General features: G+C 40.7%; 2 protein-coding genes across 4 annotated transcripts in view; both read left to right on the forward strand.

The window, feature by feature from the left end:
* The window catches only part of efr3a (EFR3 homolog A (S. cerevisiae)), a 127,403-nt gene that overhangs the window by 9,989 nt on the left and 97,523 nt on the right, over positions 1-19,891 (forward strand). The window contains exon 1 of one of the 3 annotated variants that reach the window (XM_037787405.1): positions 4,203-4,408. The exons of the other annotated variants lie outside the window; for them this stretch is intronic. Within the exon in view, the coding sequence (XP_037643333.1) occupies positions 4,384-4,408 (25 nt within the window). The 5' untranslated portion in view covers positions 4,203-4,383. Of the gene's footprint in view, positions 1-4,202; positions 4,409-19,891 lie in introns of those variants that run through there. 3 annotated transcript variants of the gene reach the window in all.
* LOC119498449 (E3 ubiquitin/ISG15 ligase TRIM25-like) lies at positions 16,390-19,421 on the forward strand. The gene has a single exon (XM_037787413.1). It carries the CDS (start codon positions 16,591-16,593, stop codon positions 18,277-18,279), a length of 1,689 nt encoding a protein of 562 aa, XP_037643341.1. The 5' UTR covers positions 16,390-16,590; the 3' UTR covers positions 18,280-19,421.

The following is a 19,891-nucleotide window of genomic DNA, read 5'->3' on the forward strand; positions in this document are numbered from 1 at the left end:
TTACTGCTCTGCTGCACTTTTTGAAGGATTTTACAGTTCTCCTCTGGCGTTGTTTTGTAGTCGGATGTTTTTCTTGTGTCTCTATCATCATCAGACAGGTGTCGGTACAGAGATGTCGAGCAGCAGCATGTGAAATGTTTGGCTGAGCAGGAAATAACAGGTTTACTTCAGTCAATGCAAAGTGTTTTCACTTACAGATACCGGGAATTACTGCATGTTATAATTAAAAAACACGCATTCATGTGCAGATTAACGACAAAGTATTCATATGTAAATTATGATGAACTGAATCAGAGGAAGTGAATGGAAGCAGGACACTGAAGAGACTTAAGGAATAGAAATAATATGCATGTCACTCATTTGTAGTTCTAACAGCATTTAAAATGACAAACATTAGCAATACTGAAATGTCAATTCGTTTTGGGAAGATTGAGAACGTGGCGGACGCTGTCCTTCTAATTCGACGTCTGAAAGGTGTGGGGGTTTTTCCAAAGCTACGTAACCATTAGGGCTTTCAAAGTTAACGTGATAATAACGCTTTAATGCAAATTTGTTTTAATTTCATCACTAATTTCTTTAACGCATTAACACAACTCGCAAATTTTAGGTTGTAGCGGGCTCAGTTTTAAAGCTAAAGAGAAGATACTCATCATATCAATATGAAACCAGAAAACCTAAGGAACCCAGTGGTACCAACCATCAACATGTCGTTAAAGACTCTTATAAAACATGTCCAATTTGGGGCTGATTGGACAATGCACAGTAAATTGGTGACGCTATGACGATCACTCATAATGGCACGTATATGTCTTCAGACCTGGACTCTTATCCAGCTTGTAAAATTTGGGGCAGATCGGACTATGTAAAGTGAAGTTACAACAGCCTCGTGTGTCATGTCGAAACATCGAAATTCGCCGCGCCGCCACAACAACAACGCCGTTTCGCGAAAAACACAAAAAGCTTCGCAATTTTGCGTCGTGAAGGTGTTTCACGAGATTCTGCTGTCGGGACTTTGAGACGGATCTCTTGAATCCTCTAGGAGGAGTATCGCAAAGTTAAAGATAAACTCTCTAGGGAGGAGTTCGTAAAAGTATACCTAAAATACATGCACAGAATTCGAAATGGTCGACTTCCGGGTGGGCAGAGCTAATGAAACCCGATGAGGAATATGTCTGAAATAATGAACGGGATGCGCCTACCAAATTTCATGAATATAGGATCAACTTTGTCCAAACTATGGCCTTTGACGCGTTAGGGGGCGCTATGGAGCCCAATGGCGACGTCCGAATTGTCCAATCACTACAGAACGCCAGTTTTTCCTCGCCAAAATTTAGCTTAAGTTTGGAGCGTTATTGCCCCTCCTTTGCAACAATCTAGCATGACATGTTTGGTACCGATGGATTCATCAGGTTTTCTAGTTTCATATGATACCAGTATCTTCACGCTAACTTTAAAACTGAGCCCACTACGATCGGAAAAATCGCACGTTGCATTAACGCGTTATTACCGCGTTTACTTTGACAGCCCTAATAAAGGAGGATTCGTTGTCCAAATTGAGAGTGAATGTTAATTTTTGTTCATACAAAGTTCATTCTACTCAGAAAAATATGCACATATTTCAGGTGCTGAGTACATGTACTTGCCGTTATTCAATATTTATTAGAATTTCATCCTGCTATGTCAGTCTAACCTTCACTCGAGGTACGTTGTTCAAATCACCGGATAGTTTGCAAACCTTTTGCTGCCCTGTGTTGTGCTGCAGACTCTTATAACTACAGCTCCCACAATGCCTCTCATCTCAGTATTTAAATTTCTCTCCCTGCTGCTAAATTATCAGCCAAGCGTGATATGTAAAGACATATCTTTGCATCTTTCCATCTTTTGTTCTGAATGTGAGGTCGTCTTGTTCAGCTCTCAGCATCATGTATCATGTATTAGTTGGCGGTAGAGACGGTAGCGGTCCAGACGCTCGCTGTGCGATCCCCCCCGGCTCTGCAGTCTGGCCTTTTTTTGGATGTGATGTGAGATGCTGTTTGTGAAATCGGTGGAAAGAATGTCTGAACACGCTGACCTGAGGGTTTCCCATATGGTGGAGGTGAAGATTTGTTTTCATCGATTGTATAATTAGCAAAGTGACGAAACAAAACAAAAATTATGAGTCGCAAATGAGGAATTTACTGCAGGCGCAGGATGTAAGGGGACCGTGATAGAGCTGCAACGATTAGTCGATTAGTTGATGGTCAGAAAAGTACTGTGATTTGATAATTGATCGTTCAAGTTTTTCAAAAAACATTGCACACAATATTTTAGACACCTAAACAAAATCAATATCAGTTGAAGTGTACGCTATATTTAGAATAAAAGCCACCAGACTCCATTGAAAAAAACAATGCTTTAATGCCTTGATTGGTTAGTTTGTTTGTGTTATTGTGTGACTTTGGTGATTCCGAACTAACCCTTTAAAACACAATAACACAAACTAACCGATCGAGGCAGCAGTAAACCAGCAGCTCCGTGTTCTGTGAGGTCAAATTACTGTTTTTTTTCAATGGAGTCTGGTTGCTTTGGCGAGAGCATAGATAACGGCTTCAGTTACCTGTCAGAAACACAGACTGTAAAGCTGCCTCACGGCAAGGTGAAGTGTCGACAATATTCTAATTATAGCGAACACTGAGGTTGATTTTTCTTTTTTTTTGGTGTCTAAAATCTGTTTAGCTGCTGCCCCCGTCCACAGCTATGGAAGACTGAACCTGCCAAAATCAAAAATAAATAAATATATAAATGACTTGATAAATAAATTAATGTCATTAGAAGTAGCACAAATAATATTAAAAATAAATAAAGTCATTAATTAATTGATAAAATGTGACATAAATTGATATTTCTGTTTTAATTTGCTTTTTATTTATTTATTTACCTTTTGATTAATTCCTTTGTTTATTTACTTTTCTGTTTAATTTCCACTTTTTATTTATTTATGTATTTTATTTTTTTTTTTTTATTTCTATTTCTATTTATATATTATTGCTTTTATTTATTTATTTTTGCAATTATTATTATTTTTTATTTATTTTATAATTATTTTGAATGCATTGCTTTGCTCCCGTGCTGGTACTCCTGGCTGTTTCTCCATCTACTGTAGGTAATTCACTGACTATAGATAAGTACCTCATACAAACCCACTGAGAAACATCCAGACTATCCCTTTAAAACAAGTCTTTTATTATGTGAGTATCGAATAAAATATTAATGCTCTCCAAAATGAATATGCACCATCTCTAATGCCCTCACTTTTCAAACCAATGTCGCTTTTTTAGAAATGCTCATTTCTAAAAAACACTTTCAAATGTCGTCCTTTTTTAGAAATGTCCAAATAAAGCTGTACTCACTTTTTATAAATTTTAGGGCTGTCTCGAATACCATCTATTGGGCTTTGAAGCTTCGATGGGAAATATTCAAAGGTATTCGAAGCTTCTCATAAAGTTCTGACTTTTTTCTCGTAATATTACGACTTTTTTTAATATCATGATTTTATTCCGGAAATCTCCAATTTTTTTTTTTCCCCCAATGTGGCCCTAATACTCCGTCGTAACATACCGTCCCTTTAATACTCATGAATTTTATTTATTTATGGTTTAACATAGTTAATAATCCCTAATTCATCATGGACAAATTGTCCTCGCTTTCCCAAAGTGTCTTGAAAAACGTCCTAATTTTCTCTAAATGTCCTCACTTTTCCAGACACTTTTAAAAAAATAGCCTCATGCCCGATGTCTAAAACTAATAACTGGTCCTCACAGGGATAGAAGCTCAAGCACACACACACACACACACTGAAAAAAAAATCAGTTACACAACAGCAGAGGCCCACACACATGCAAATAGACACGGCACGCACATTTAAACAGCAGTCGCTCGCAGTCAATCTGCATAATTGCACTCCAATCAGGATGATTAAAACACCTTCAACACACAATCCCAGAAAACATTCATATCTCGTGTGTGTGTGTGTGTGTGCGCGTGTGTGTGCATGTGTGTGTGTTTAACGTCATCTCTCAGGGGAATCGGTACCGCAGAGGTTTTGAGCGTTTTAGCTGTTTTGGACTCGACTGTGCAGCGCTGCAGCTTCACCTGCAGCCTTCAGCTGATCTGCTGCTGCTGCTGCTGCTGCTGCTGCTGCTGCTGCTGCTGCTGCTGCTGCTGCTGCCGGCGAGGGGAAACACAAATACTGCAAGGTCAGAGATGAGAGTCAGTTTGTGAGGGGGGGATAGAGATAGAGAGAGAGAGAGAGAGAGAGAGAGGCTGGAAACACAGACAGACAGAGAGAGACGGAGGCGTCGAGGTCCACCTGGCAGGCCGTCCTCAGTTTCGTCTCACAACAAGATGGATTCAGAGAACAACGAGTCGGGTAGGGGGCTTTCTAATGTCTAACTCGCCTGTGTTTCTGTGCACAGCCTTTCCCTCTATGTGTGTGTGTGTGTGTGACAGTGACACAGTAAGGGAGGTTATAACAGAGTCTGTGTCTCGGTGAACAAGCTTGCACGGCGGCGGCCATTGATCTGCTCTCTGTCTTGAACCATCGAGCACTACTCCGTCCCCCCCGCCGTCCAATCAGCTGCCTGGTTTCCGCTCGACTGACGCACCTCGAAACCAATCGGTGTGGCGGCATGTTGGTCATAACAAGTGAGGGGGATGAGCCACAATATGATGATGATGCTGGGTTGTTTTTATGAATTGCAGCTCATGCTGTGTCACTGGTGTCTGCGAGGGACTGACGGCATTCTAGCTCCGGGAAAGTTTCAAATGTTTATACTCAGGATGTCTTCATCTTTTCATTTATGTATTTGTGTCCAGGTGGGTTTATTGTATACAAACATTACATTCAGGGGGTAAAACCGCTTTGGCAGCCGCTGTAATCACCGTAGATCTCTCATAGTTTGTACTTCCTTGTTGACCGTACTAGACCCCTGTCTTTGTTTTTCTACATTATCGTTAGTTAATCATTCAAAGTGACCTTTTTTTATTCATAATTTGCATTTTTGTTTTGAATTTGATGTCAATGATGCAGCCAAAAATATTTTTTTATGTGTAAAAAGTAGCGTTTGGTCAAAAAACACGTTTTTGCATATGGGTCCCCAAAAAGCTAGAGCCGGCCCTGCTAGCTGGAACCGGCCCTGCTAGCTGGAACCGGCCCTACTAGCTGGAAACGGCCCTTCTAGCTGGAAACGGCGCTTCTAGCTGGAACCGGCCCTTCTAGCTGGAACCGGCCCTGCTAGCTGGAAACGGCCCTGCTAGCTGGAAACGGCCCTGCGAGCTGTTAACGGCCCCGGTACCAGACGTCTTCCCTTCATAACGTAACGTTACGGCATACCGGAGTGAGCGTTCCCTCGCCAGTGTCGCGTGACGTGGCGACAATTTAGGCTTGTATATCCGCCGTCCTCGGTCTTCTTGTTTCCCTTTTTAAATGACGAATACAGACTCCTGCCGCCTGCTGGTGAGGAGAGTTATTTCCTCTCAGGTGCAGAACGGATGTGGTTGTTGGCCGACTGCTGTAGTTTTTGTGGTGTGTTCAAGTGCAACTTTTTGTGAGGCGTGAGGCGGCGCGACTGGCGGCCTTCGACGCCCCAACTTGATTTCTATTCTGGAGGTTTTGCATCATGCACCGTGAACATGTGTTCCTCATATGACCCAGGAAGTGTAGTCGCAGTAACATCCACACACTGCTCACTTCACTAGACAACAAACTGCTCGTCCAGTTGGCAGAGATTTTACAGGACTATAGCGTTCCTCCACCGGTAAGTGAGGCAGACCTCCGTGAGCTGCTGTCTCCATGCAGACTGTGTCCACAGGTGAATCTGAGCATGAAGGACTGTGTGTGGTTGTTTTGGTGGTTCGCGGTCGTCCTTGAGCCTCGGGCTGGCAGATGTTTGATTGGCGGCAGCGCTGAAGCACCAGAGGTCAGCTGTTGACTTTCATGCTCAATTAAGTCAATCCTACCCACACTGCTACACACACAAACACACACACACACACACACACACATATGTTTCTACTTCTATACTTGTGAGGACCCCTCATTGAAATGCATATATAGCAACTAAATGTGTTAACCTGACCTGAACCTGAGGAGTGGACATAATGTACTTCATCTGAGTCTGTGTGGAGGTAGAAGGAAGTTACGTCTTTTATTGTTGTAGTCTGAGTAACATGACGTCATATCCGTTCCGTATCCGTCAACCAAAACAAACTGCGGCGAGCCGGAACGATAAAGTATAAAGCGTTGGAGGGTCCACGTGGATACGACCTGCACCCTCACATGTTAAATCCAGCGTGGTAAACACTACACATCCAGTAAAGGATGGAAACACTTTGGGTTTCACACATTGACAGTCACTCACGGACAGGAAACGTTATCGTATCGCGGTAACGTGGCAGTCGAGCCGCCGGCCGTCGCTCTCGTCTCCGTGGTCAAATGGGCCGACGCTACGACTGTAGAGCATCCAGATACTGACATTTGTGTTCTCTGCATTGAAACGGCCCCGATGGAGCTGACCATGGATGGATAAAGAGAATGGAGCTGACGGGAGAGCTAGAGACCACCTTGGAGAAGTTAGAGGAAGTAGTAACTACGTCCGGTTTTCAAAATAAGGTGTTAACAAAGGGAACTGTATAAAAAAATACATCTATGGAAATCATATTGATTGGATTATATTCACCAGAAGTATAAAACATTACATGACCCTTATAAATTAAAAAAATAAATCCCACTAATCTGTGAGGGAAATGTCTTTATTCTTTGATTTTTGGGTTGCTGGATAATAAATAATTGCTGACAATGACTGATATATTTGACTTCAGGACATCTCTGACTACATACATGCTGAAAATCAAACATTTTTACTGGATTCATTTAGATATTTTCCAAAGTAAAAGTCCCTAGAAGTGTATGATTCAACTTCTTCCCCATAGTCTAGTGGTAAAAAAGTTAACAGTACTACCCAAGTATCATGATAGTATCGAATCGGGAGATAGGTGTACCATCCCAGTCTTAATATTTACATGCTGATACTGATATTGTAGCATGCTTTCATTTTGAAACATAAATGCACACAAAAAAAGTGTTCATTTGGGATTTTAAGATGTTATATTTTACCCGTATAGTTTTGAATTCTGCACAATCTTATGTCTTTTGCCATTTTGCCAGCAGCCTTATTTGCCCAGTCACCTCCATTTGTAGGTAGCTGAAGGTTGAACTGTGTGTGTGTGTGTGTGTGTTTGCCCTTTAAGTAGCCAATAATAGCACAGAGGCCAGACTGTTGATTCAAATAGAGAGTCTGTTGAGTGATTAATGCATTTTTAATGCAAATATCGACTGTGGAGTCCATATCACTGTCAGTAAAATGATCCACGGTGGCAGCTTCTATCTTACCGTTGTCTTTATTTGATTGCGAAGAGCCATTGAAGTTAATTGATACTGAATTATGGATCAAATATTTTCTTTCTCTCCATTTATTTATCACCTTGTACTTCATTGATTGATTGAACAGTTTTTCTTCTTGATAATTCCCACCAGTAGCAGGATGTGACATCATCTCAAAAGGAATCTAGTTGTAGTCTTGAAACCACATCAGACCGGCACGTATGGGTATTTTGTAAAAAGTCATGGCCACGCCCCCTTTTGGGGGAAAGAAAGTGTTTGGATTGTAATTTTGACAAGTCTGTATGGATTCATCTCTTGTTATACAAACGTTTGTTTATATATGTCTAATAGTTATTTTGCGACCTTGCCTGAACCTGAGCGTTGGTGATACCTTAATAAATGAAGGTTGATCGCCACCATGTCCCTTCAGTCGTCCCCCTGTCCAACACAGTGGACAGATATTACTGATCCAGACGTCTCTACGTATCTGATTGAATCCCGTTAGGCAAGGCGAGGCAGCTTTATTTGTAGAGCACATTTCAGCAACAGGGCAATTCAAAGTGCTTTACATAAACATTCAACAACACTACGACAAAGTGCAAAAGAACATTAAGACATAATGTTAGGCTAAGTGTTGTCTGTTAATAACCAGCTGTTTGATCTATAGGCTGAGATTTAGTTGGAGACGACAGTCTGATGCTGCTGTAACGTTAATGTGCGACTGTATTACTCAAGCTATCATTAGATAGCCATGCTAGTCACCGTCACCAGCATCATTTAGTCATTTAACACACTGACGGAGAATATTCACGTATCGTTTGAGCCTCAGATCTCAGTGTGAAAGCCTCCTTAACCCGCTACACAACAGCTGTTCATCATTTCCTCTCCTGTGACGGCGAGTTTCTCTCCCCTCAAAAGGGATCGCAGCCTCGGAGAGGACGCCATGCTGGTCTGGTCTATAGCTTGGAGCCATAAAGACCATGCTGGTCTGGTCTATAGCTTGGAGCCATAAAGACCATGCTGGTCTGGTCTATAGCTTGGAGCCATGACGCCATGCCGGTCTGGTCTATAGCTTGGAGCCATGACGCCATGCTTGTCTGGTCTATAGCTTGGAGCCATGGAGCCATAAAGATGATCTGGTCTATAACTTGGAGCCATGACGCCATGCCGGTCTGGTCTATAGCTTGGAGCCATGACGCCATGCCGGTCTGGTCTATAGCTTGGAGCCATGACGCCATGCCGGTTTGGTCTATAGCTTGGAGCCATGACGCCATGACGCCATGCAGGTCTGGTCTATAGCTTGGAGCCATGACGCCATGCAGGTCTGGTCTATAGCTTGGAGCCATGACGCCATGCCGGTCAGGTCTATAGCTTGGAGCCATGGCGCCATGCCGGTCTGGTCTATAGCTTGGAGCCACAAAGCTCCTCTATTTGATCTTTTTTAGGACACGGCAGGGGAACAAATCAGAGATCCGTGTTTTTGGATTTATTGGTGGTGCAACCAACGACATAGTGACCCTGCAAGATCCCCAGTCTTTGCAAAATATTATAGGCTGTGACTAAAAACTCTGTGACTTTAGACACGTTGTCTTTAGATGTGAGAGGGGTTCAGACTTTTAAAAGTCTTTTCCAAGTCTCCTAGTGTATGGTCGGCATTATCCGCAAAGAGTTTCTTTCCCGATGACTCTAGAAAAGTCATGATCAGCGGGGTGAATTAAGGCCGAGCTCAAGGGGGAGAATCACCAGTTTGGTCAGTGCAGATGGGATCAAAATGAACAGCTGAAGTTATAATTACATTAACCTACTTTCCACGGATAAACTGTCCAAATCACTAAAATGACTTCCCTCCTTGACCTTTAACAGTGTGAATGATGCCGCACTTTCTCAGCTTGTGTGCTCGAGGCTACGTGTTGCCTCAGATATTGGAGGTGAAACAGGTTAAAAACGTCCTAAAAAGGGGTATTTGATTGATTCCAGGGTTTCATTAAAATCTGAGTGTGAGGTATCATGTGACACGTGGATAAACATTGAAGTGATCCGGGACAGTTCCTTCGGTCAGGAAGAATCAAACTCCAGCAGACGTCAGATCGGGCCCCGCTTTCACTTTGTGGTTTACGGCTCTCTGTTGACTCCTGATCTGATGAAGTCTGACCCGTCTGAAACCTCTCAGCCAGAAAACCAAATGTGACTTTTGTCCCGAGCGTAAAGAAATCCCTTCTCCCTCTACTTTCCTCCTGACCTGTATTGCACATTAACATTTTCAGACATTTTGCTGACATTTAACTTCCATCTCCAGACATTTAGCTGACAATGAGCTTTGATTTGTAGGTTTCTATCTCAGGTGACTTTTACTGAGGTAGGTCACCGTCACAACGGGTGTTTTCTTTTTTTCTTCAAGTCTATTTTTGGAAGAAAATAACTATTTTTTAAAATTTTTATTTAGTTTGATTCATTCTCTTGAATGTCAAACAGGTTGACTGTCTGTTTTGGTTCCCCCCCTCATGACTACCTAGCAGTTCAATGATAACTGAAGAAATAAGCATTGGATGTGTGTGATCCATAGACTGTATATAAGAAGAAGACATAGTCACCGTGACGTCACCCATTAGTTTGTGGACTACCAATTTGAAGCCTTCAGTTCGGCATTTTGGCCGTTGTCATCTTGGAGTGTGTTCCAATCCACGTACTTCCAGAAGTACACTTCAATGTAGTGCACTTTGTGCACTCTGTACTCACTTGAGTAGTGCGTAAATTTCAGCGGGGTAGGGTCGTCTCAAATCGAATACTCTGCGGCGCACTGACCGGAAATGACGATTACAACATTTGACCGCGGCTCGCTACCCGCCAAAATATCTTCTGAAAAAAAATGAAAGCAGAGTGAAAATTACGTTTCCAACGTCGTCGCCTACGTCTACGATGTGTCCTCCTGTTGGCTGAAAATGCACCGGTATGTTTACGTATTGTTTTATTCTGTTATCTACGTCTGTTTGAATAGTGGTCGTGGCTCCGCCTCTTCCGCTACGTAGCCAAGATGGCGACAGTTGAGTGTGGAAAGTGTCCAGCGTTCCACACTCAACGATCTGACCGTTAGAGTACAACATCCGGGTACTTTGAGTGCACTGCATTTTGCCGTACTTCCCAGTGTGAACGCACTTACGCACTCAAAGTAGTAAGTGTAAGTACAGAAGTACACGGATTGGAACACACTGTTGGTGTTTTGGCAGTCGCCATCCTGGTTTTTGGCCCTCGCCATCTAGTTGTTTTGCAATTTGTGAGGGAAATGTCTTTATTCTTTTATTTTTGAGTTGCTGGACAATAAATAATACCTGAGAATGACTGATATATTTGACTTCAGGACATCTCTGACTACATACATGCTGAAAAACAAAATTTTTACTGGATTCATTTAGAGATTTTCCAAAGTAAAAGTACCTAGAAGTGTATGATTCAACTTTGTCCCCATGGTCTAGGGTTAAAAAATATACTTAAATACTTAAAAATCGCAATACACATCCAATCGCCACCCAAGTATCGTGATAGTATTGAATCTGTAGATAGGTGAGTCGTCCCAGCCCTACTATTCACGATGCAAATAAAGCTCAGACAAATCAACCTTGTTCTGGAAAAAAGTACATCGCTTTCTCACCGCGTAATAATCGGTAGCTGCTGCTGTGTAACGGCCTTTACGATGAAAAACAGGTTCGATGTTGGAGACGTGCGTCTTATTATCCGATCAGTGCCGCTGTCACCTGCTCAGTTTCACGCCCGCAGCCTCACAGCGAAGTATTTTAAAGCCTGATGTTCTCTCCTTTCCACATGAAATCGGGTGTAAATTGAGCCTGCTGTGCTTCCCAGAATGCCGAGTTCCTGGAGTGTCTTTCTTTTGCCGCGGGATTAATTGATGGCTGAAGTCCTGATCGGTTTAATTCAGTCTCTGGCAGATCGAGGAGATTTGATTGCTGATGGAGATTCATTCAGAGGCAATCCCGCTTAATTGGATTTGCTCCGGCTTAAAAGACACACAGCGTCTTTTTTTAAAAGGCTGCTTCTGACTCCACTGCTCATAAAGATCACTGATACATGACTGCAGACATTAAGATATTACACCACATTTATATCACAGAACATCTGCCACGTAAAGGTCACGTCAGGAAATATGTTCCTGTTGTTGCTGTTCAATATATGTCATAAGAAAATGACTTATTAAAGCAGGTTGTTTATGCTAAAGTGAAAATAACACATGAAATACTGACATGTCTCTTTAATGCCTCACATCTGCTTCTTATATGAGTTAAATCACAGCACAGATTAAAGTTAACGAGGTATTGATCAGCTGTTGATTGAGCATGCCAAGACCCAGCAAAGCCATGATAAACAATAATAAGTATTGATTGTGGATTTTATGATTCATGATTCCTGTTTTAGTTTTCGGTATTTAAATGAGAGTGTGCGTTTTCGGTATTTTGACTAGTTATCGGTTGCTTTGGTAAGACTTTATAATAACCTTCATTAATAAATGTTAAATTGATAGTTAATTAAACTTAGTTAATAGTTATTTTACTGTAAACAAACAACAAAATGATAATTAATCATGTTTACTAACTATAAGTAATGCTATAATTTCTGTTATTTTTATCATTAGTTTGTGTAATATGAAATAATTAATTTATAAATGATATATTGTATCATAGCTATCTACAACATAGTGTTTGTTAATGTGTTAACTATCTAAATAATGTTTATAGATGTTTACAAACCAATTATTAACATTTAACAAAGTGTTAACTATTTATCTAAATAATCTTTATGGATACTTTATAAAGTATTTATTAACATTTAACAAAGTATTATAATCATCAGTTGTAACTTTATAATAGTCATCCAATTAATGTTTATAGACGGTTTACAAACTGATTAATTAACCTATAACAAAGTGTTACAAGGATCTATCTATGTAATGTTTATATATGTTTTATAAAAAAATTCTTAAAGGTTTAATAATAATTCCGTAATCATTAACAGATACATAGTATATAAATTGTTATAATGGCTGCAACAATAAAGTGTTATAATAACATAAATTTTAGCTTTTCAAATAATTAGTTAACAGTAAAATAACCATTAACTAAGTTTAATTAATTATCAATTTATCATTTAAAAAGGATGGTTGTTATAAAGTGTTACTGTTGTTTTTTGCATTTTTTAATTGATTTCAAATTTGCAAAATCAAAAGCTGCGCATACCCAACATTTTGTTGTTTTTAAATCTCCATTATTTTTTGATAATTTTGGCGATCAGTTAATCACTTTTACGGAAACATAACTTCTCAAATGTGAATTTTGTGATTTTTATTATTATATATTTTGCCCTATTCCTTGGAAAAAACGAACAAGTATTATATTTACAAAGTTCATATTCTGTATGACTTTATTGTTAAAATACTTCGTAATAAGACGTAATTTGGACTACATGCAGTCGGTTCACGGATTCTGAAAGCTGAAGACCTCAGGTTTTCAAAACGGTATAACATTCATATGTTCTATAAATAGATGATTATGAAACAGCGATGTTTTGTAACTACGTCTCGGGTTCTTGTTAAATAATTGTGAAGTGAATGACTTTGATTTTTTTGACTTTTGGTCCGACACAAGAAGATATTCAAGAGACACCAGCTTGGACTTTGGGAACTGATGATGAGCACCAGTTTTTCTTTCCAAGTTTTCTCTTTAAAAGACTAAACGATCAGTTGTTTAATTGAAAGAAATAATCTACATATTATTAATTACAGCCCTTTTTAAAGGTCCCATATTGTAAAAAAAAAAGTGAGATTTTCATGTGTTTTATATTATAAAGCAGGTTTAAGTCCTATATAAATACTGTTATTTACAGCATGTAAACATGTTCTAGTAGAAACACAAAATACAAGTATAAACCTGAAAATTAGCATGATATGGGAACTTTAAAGATGTGAATCCTGTTTATTTATTTTTTCTTTTAATATATAATTGAACACATTTCCTTCTCTATTTGTAAATCCCATTTTTTGCTAATAGCTAAGGTGGTGAATAGTTTTAGGCTCCCAGTAAATGTGCTTCTTTTATAAACTAGGCTCTTTTGTTCTTGTTCATTTTAATGAACCCAGACGGTCCTTTGTTCATATTCCTGCTGAAGGCAGAAAATGAGCGTCTCTGTCTCTGGTCAGTCATCCGGCGGAGCAGAGACACCGTTGTTTCCATACACGATCATCATCATCATCATCATCATCATCAGCAGCAGCTCAACAACTCTGGTCTATATTTAACATCACATGTTGGACACTTGGATGAATTGTTTTTTTTAACTTCTGTGATGTTGATGTTTTAGCAAATCCCAACGTAAACCTGCCTGAGTCCTCAGCGTCGGTGTTTCAGTCCATGTAAATGTGCAGTAAAGTCCACAGGTCTGAATACAGTAAAACACTGAGGTAGATCTTCTATTTTAAAGGATAACTGGATCCCAGCAGCCGCTAAAAACAACCTGCTGCCGTCATTTTATGTCCACTTAAAGTGCTTGTTTTTGAACTGACAGGCTCAGATTGTTATTATATGATAGCTACTTAAAATCTACAAACACTGAGATTACTTCTGTTTCAAAGTGTTGTGAGTAAAATCTTGTGTCCCACAAAGACAGGAGTCCGCAACCTTTACTATCAAATCTGTCTGATCATTGTGATGAAGGTAACACAGTTTATAGTCTAAGTATATAGTTTATAAGTCTAATGCAGTGAGGGCCAAAGAGACAATGTACTACGGAGTATTAGGGCCACATTGAGGGAAAAACATCTGAGATTTACAGAGTAAAGTCATAACTTTATGAGAAAAAAAGTCATATTAAGAGAATAAAGTCATAACTTAATGAGAATTTTTTTTTTAATATTACAAGAATAAAGTCATAACTTTACGAGAAAAAAAGTTGTAATATTAAAATAATAAAATCATAACTTTACGAGAATAAAGTCATAACTTAACGAGAAAAAAAGTTGTAATTATAAAATCATAACTTTACGGGAAAAAAAGAAAATAACATGTAAAATTACTACTTTATAATATTATGACTTTTTTTTCTCATAATATTATGACTTTATTTTTTTTCCTCAATGTGGCCCTAATACTCCGTCGTACCGTCGTACCATAGACCTACAACAATGATAAATAAAAATGAAAATGTAAACAAAAAAACTGTTATTAATTTCCATTTTTAAAAATCCACAGGGAGCCACTTGAGAGGAGCTAAAGAGACGCAGGTTGTTGACCTGTGATCTAAGACAAACGACCTCTTATAAATTTAACAAGAAGCATTAAACAGGAGGTAAGCAGCGGCTAAATAAGCCCTGATTAAAATCACAGAAGTGACCGCAGCGGCCTGAGCTTCAGGGCTGATTGTGACCGTGTGTCTCAGACCTGAAGGCTGTGCTCAGTATAGCTGCATGGCAGAGCTCCATAAATTGTATGGTATATGGCAATTACACGGTCCAGTGCCTCGGTCTACCGCTGGACGCTCGCCATCACTTCTTTGCAGCTGCAGTCACGTGATGGACGTCGCGGCTGCTGTCTCTCTCGTGTCCTCTGGGACTGTAGCACAGATCTGTCACGTGTCTCGTTACATTAGCCGCTGATGTGTCTCTAACAAGAACATCACATTTAGTTTTTGATACTAATCTGTGTTGTTTAATATCGATGCATGATTCCCTTCCAGTTCTAATATCATCTGTAAGATTATAAAGCTGCACTCTCTTGTACATTAATGTTAATGCAGCCGATCCAATTTAGATTCTTGGAGGTCTGCAGCAAGAAAAATATTATTAAATATTAGCACCAGGGCTGTCAATCGATTAAAATATTGAATCACGATTAATCGCATCATTGTCCATAGTTAACCGTGATTAATCCCACATTTTTTTATCTGTTCAAAATGTACCCTAAAGGGAGATTTTTTTATTTATTATTATTATTATTATTATTAATAATAATAATAATAATAATAATAATAATAATAAGTATTTAATATACTCTTATCAACATGGCAGTGGGCAAATATGCTGGATTTATGCAAATGTATGTATATATTTATTATTGGAAATCAATTAACAACATGACAGGGTTGGTACCGATGTATTCTTTAGGTTTACTAGTTTCACATGATACCAGTATCTTCACTCTAGCTTTAAAACTGAGCCCAAAACAACCTAAAAATCACAAGTTGCGTTAATATGTTCAAGAAATTAGTGGCGTTAAGATGAATTTGTGTTAACACGATATAATCTTTTGACAGCCATAGTAGTGATATTTGATATAGTTTTTATTTAGTTTCAGTTCATTAACACTATTTTCTCTGCTCATTTTCGTTTTAGTTTCAGTTTACTACAATAACCCTGGTTGATATCCGCCTCCCTATTTAATGATCACTCTTTACAGCTGGATTAGAGCTGTATTAAGTCACTGCTACGTGAAACAGCTTCATAAAGAAATATTTATCCTCGTTGGTTAATCATTCCTTCAGACTGAGCCGTGGTTTGGTGGTTTGGTGGTTTGGTGGGTGCAGCTCTCGCTCATACATGGTCACATAGCGGTGCAGAGCAGATGTGTTTCTTCAGCACAAGTAAACTCAAGTGGTGTTGCGTAAACAGCACCATATGCCTGTAAACTAGATTTCTAGTCTTCCTGCGGTGGCATTTGGCAGTCTGCTCACTGCCTTGTTGAGACTGTCCGTCAAAAGAGGAAGCAGCTGAAAGTTGCCCCACTCAGAGATTTCTGAACTGGAGCTGTGAGAGTTGTATTTCTTCTGATTCGTCACAAATACGAAAAAAATTTCACAACTAAAGAGCGTGTTTTAACCGAGGCTCTGTTGTAACTGAGGAAACAAAGTGCCGCTCCTCTTCCTGGAATGAAGCAGAGCCTGATAACCCGTCCCTCCTCTTTCTCCTCTCAAACACACCCAGTTGCGCTCTGTCCTCTTATTTCCTCGTTCCCTCCCCTTCAGATCTACAGTTTTGAAGATGGGTGTAACCGACATGGTGGTGCAGTGAGAGCTGACAGGCTGCATTCAGTGCACATGTTGTTTAGATCAGAGCTCAAACTAGTTTCACTTCTCAGGAAGTGAGACTCAGACAGTCGTCGTCTCTGAGAGGTGAAATGGCGCAGCAAGGAGTTCAGCTGGACCATGAAGAAATCTCTTGTTCGATCTGTCTGGATCTACTGAAGGATCCGGTGACTACTTCCTGTGGACACAACTACTGCATGAACTGTATTAAAGGCTTCTGGGATGGAGAGGATGAGAAGAAGCTCTACAGCTGCCCTCAGTGTAGGCAGACCTTCACACCGAGGCCTGTCCTGCTGAAAAACACCATGTTAGCAGATTTAGTGGAGAAACTGAAGAAGCCTGGACTCCAAGCTGCTCCTGCTGATCACTGCTATGCTGGACCTGAAGATGTGGCCTGTGATTTCTGCACTGGGAGGAAACTGAAAGCCTTCAAGTCCTGTCTGGTGTGTCTGGCCTCTTACTGTGAGAAACACCTCCAGCCTCATTATGATGTGGCTCCATTAAAGAAACACAAGCTGGTGGAGCCCTCCAAGAAGCTCCAGGAGAACATCTGCTCTCGTCACGACGAGGTGATGAAGATGTTCTGTCGTACTGATCAGCAGTGTATCTGTTATCTCTGCTCTGTGGATGAACATAAAGGCCACGACACCGTCTCAGCTGCAGCAGAAAGGACCAAGAGGCAGAGAGAGCTGGAGGTGAGTCGACTCAACATCCAGCAGAGGATCCAGGACGGAGAGAAAGATGTGAAGCTGCTCCAACAGGAGGTGGAGGCTGTCAATCGCTCTGCTGATAAAGCAGTGGAGGACAGTGAGAAGATCTTCACCGAGCTGATCCGTCTCATGGAGAAAAGAAGCTGTGATGTGAAGCAGCAGGTCAGATCCCAGCAGAAAAGTGAAGTGAGTCGAGTCAAAGAGCTTCAGGAGAAGCTGGAGCAGGAGATCACTGAGCTGAAGAGGAGAGACGCTGAGCTGAAGCTGCTGTCACACACAGAGGATCACAACCAGTTTCTACACAACTACCCCTCACTGTCACCGCTCAGCGAGTCTACATCCAGCATCAATATCCGTCCTCTGAGCTACTTTGAGGACGTGACGGCGGCTGTGTCAGAAGTCAGAGATAAACTACAGGACGTTCTGAGAGAGAAATGGACAAACGTCTCATGGACAGTGTCTAATGTGGATGTTTTACTGTCACAACCAGAGCCCAAGACCAGAGCTGGATTCTTACAGTATTCACAAGAAATCACACTGGATCCAAACACAGCAAACACACATCTGTTATTATCTGAGGGGAACAGAAAATCATCATTCATGGGACAACAGTCTTATTCTAGTCACCCAGACAGATTCACTAGATGTTGTTGTCAGGTCCTGAGTAGAGAGAGTCTGACTGGACGTTGTTACTGGGAGGTGGAGTGGAGAGGGGGAAGAGTTTATGTAGCAGTCGCATACAAGAGTATCAGCAGAGCAGAGGGTGAATGTAGATTTGGATTCAATGACAAATCTTGGGCGTTAGAATGTAACAATAACAGGTATACATTTTGGTACAACCGTGTCCAAACTCCCGTCTCAGGTCCTCAGTCCTCCAGAGTAGGAGTGTATCTGGATCACAGTGCAGGTATTCTGTCCTTCTACAGCGTCTCTGAAACCATGACTCTCCTCCACAGAGTCCAGACCACATTCACTGAGCCTCTCTATGCTGGACTTGGGCTTTATTATATGTTTTGGAATGTTGGAGCCACTGCTGAGTTGTGTAAACTCAACCAGACAGAAGTCATTTAAGGGACAGAGGGTTAAATTGTCAGATCGCTAATTAGAACAGGACTCGAATGGCGTTGTCTGTAACGTTACTGCAGGATTTAGCCAAGTTACCGTGAAACAAGGACAGTTTCTGATATCCTGTTGGAAACCAACCGATGCGGATGCCAAGGTCATCCAGACCGTCATCCGACGCCCCACAGAGCAAGCCTTTACTACGTCCGATGTTGCATGAAAAGTTCTCCCCAAACACGTCTGAGAGCTCAATGACTGGAATTAGCTGAGGCGACGCCTAGTGGACGGCTAGCGGCTGTGATGGCGCCCACCTGTCACTCAAAGAGGCCACGCCCTTAATTATGTATAACTTTAATATAATTCAAGCGGGTGAGTTATATAAATATTCAGTCGTCATGAACAGAACAGTTGTTTTGTACCAGGCTGTAAACATGTTTATTTCTGCTGTACAGTTTTAACATGGAGGTCTGTGGGGATTGACTCTCTTTTAGAGCCTCTAGTGGCCGTTAGAGGAACTGCAGTTTGTTGGCACTTCTGCATCGGCTTCACTGCTCAGCACCGGAGGTTCCCGCTTGGTTTTAACTCTTAAACTCATTTTTTTCCCGCTTATTGTTGCGTCATGTCTTCACTGCACAGAGATCAGCTGTCAATCAAACGTTGTGGGCAGTACTGTGACGTCGTCTCGTGAGTTGTAAATGTTTGAGTGTCTTCAGGTGGCGCTCCGTCCTGTGTCTGTTTCACTGCTCATGATGATGATGATGTTTCTCTACATGAAGATGTAAACTCCTCTGAGCTCTAAACGTGTGATGAATATTCGTAGTGATGTATTTGTATGTTGTTGTGTCTCTTCCACTGCATGGCTCTGAAGAGACAAAGACCTCCTTTATCCTCTAGATACTCTGTTCTCTTTGTAAAGAGATCTAGAATCACATTGATGTGATGTTGTTGTTGTTCTGAGGTATTCTAGAAGTGTAATCATCCTGATCATAATCAATAAGGAGATCATTCATTATTCTCTTTCTCATGGCTGAGATTCTGGTCAAACCAGCTGATGGTGAACATGAGATCATTGAATCCTTTAACAGACTTTACTGATGGGATGTGTGAACAAAGTGACGCTTCACATGATGAATAAACTAACGTGAACAAAGTCTTTTCTTCCTGTCTTCATTCCAGAGTATCAGACACAGCTGGTGGAGAACATGTGAAACTACTATGAGAGAATAACTGAGGCCTCCTGAAACACCACAAAGTCCAGAGTTCATGTTCAGAGCAGGAGAGCGTTTGTCAGTCGGTCTCTGTCCTTTCAGCTTTCCTCACTAAAACAGCTTCGTCACACACAAACGAGCAGAGTTTTCTATCACTCGTTGCTGTTTTTTACAGCCGACATGTTCAAGAAATCCATTTGGCTCTTTGTCCAATCATTTTTTTCATAACTTCATCTTTTATGCAGATAATAGTTTGTGCCTTCAGAAGTCCTTAAAATGAAATTAGTTATTTAACCCGTCTGAGACCGGCGATCCCGACTGACTTTACTGTCTTTCAGAGGCTCTAGCAGGTTCAGTTTTAAAGATAGAAGCTTTAAAGGCCGTGTAAAGGAAATTCAGTCTTGTTTCTGAAC

The sequence above is a fragment of the Sebastes umbrosus genome, chromosome 12 (assembly GCF_015220745.1).
Source record: "Sebastes umbrosus isolate fSebUmb1 chromosome 12, fSebUmb1.pri, whole genome shotgun sequence".
Classification (NCBI taxonomy): Eukaryota; Metazoa; Chordata; class Actinopteri; order Perciformes; family Sebastidae; genus Sebastes; species Sebastes umbrosus.

Bases quoted from the DNA above. Each gene is read 5' to 3' on its own strand.
- LOC119498449 (XM_037787413.1), top strand. From the start codon at position 16,591: ATGGCGCAGCAAGGAGTTCAGCTGGACCATGAAGAAATCTCTTGTTCG.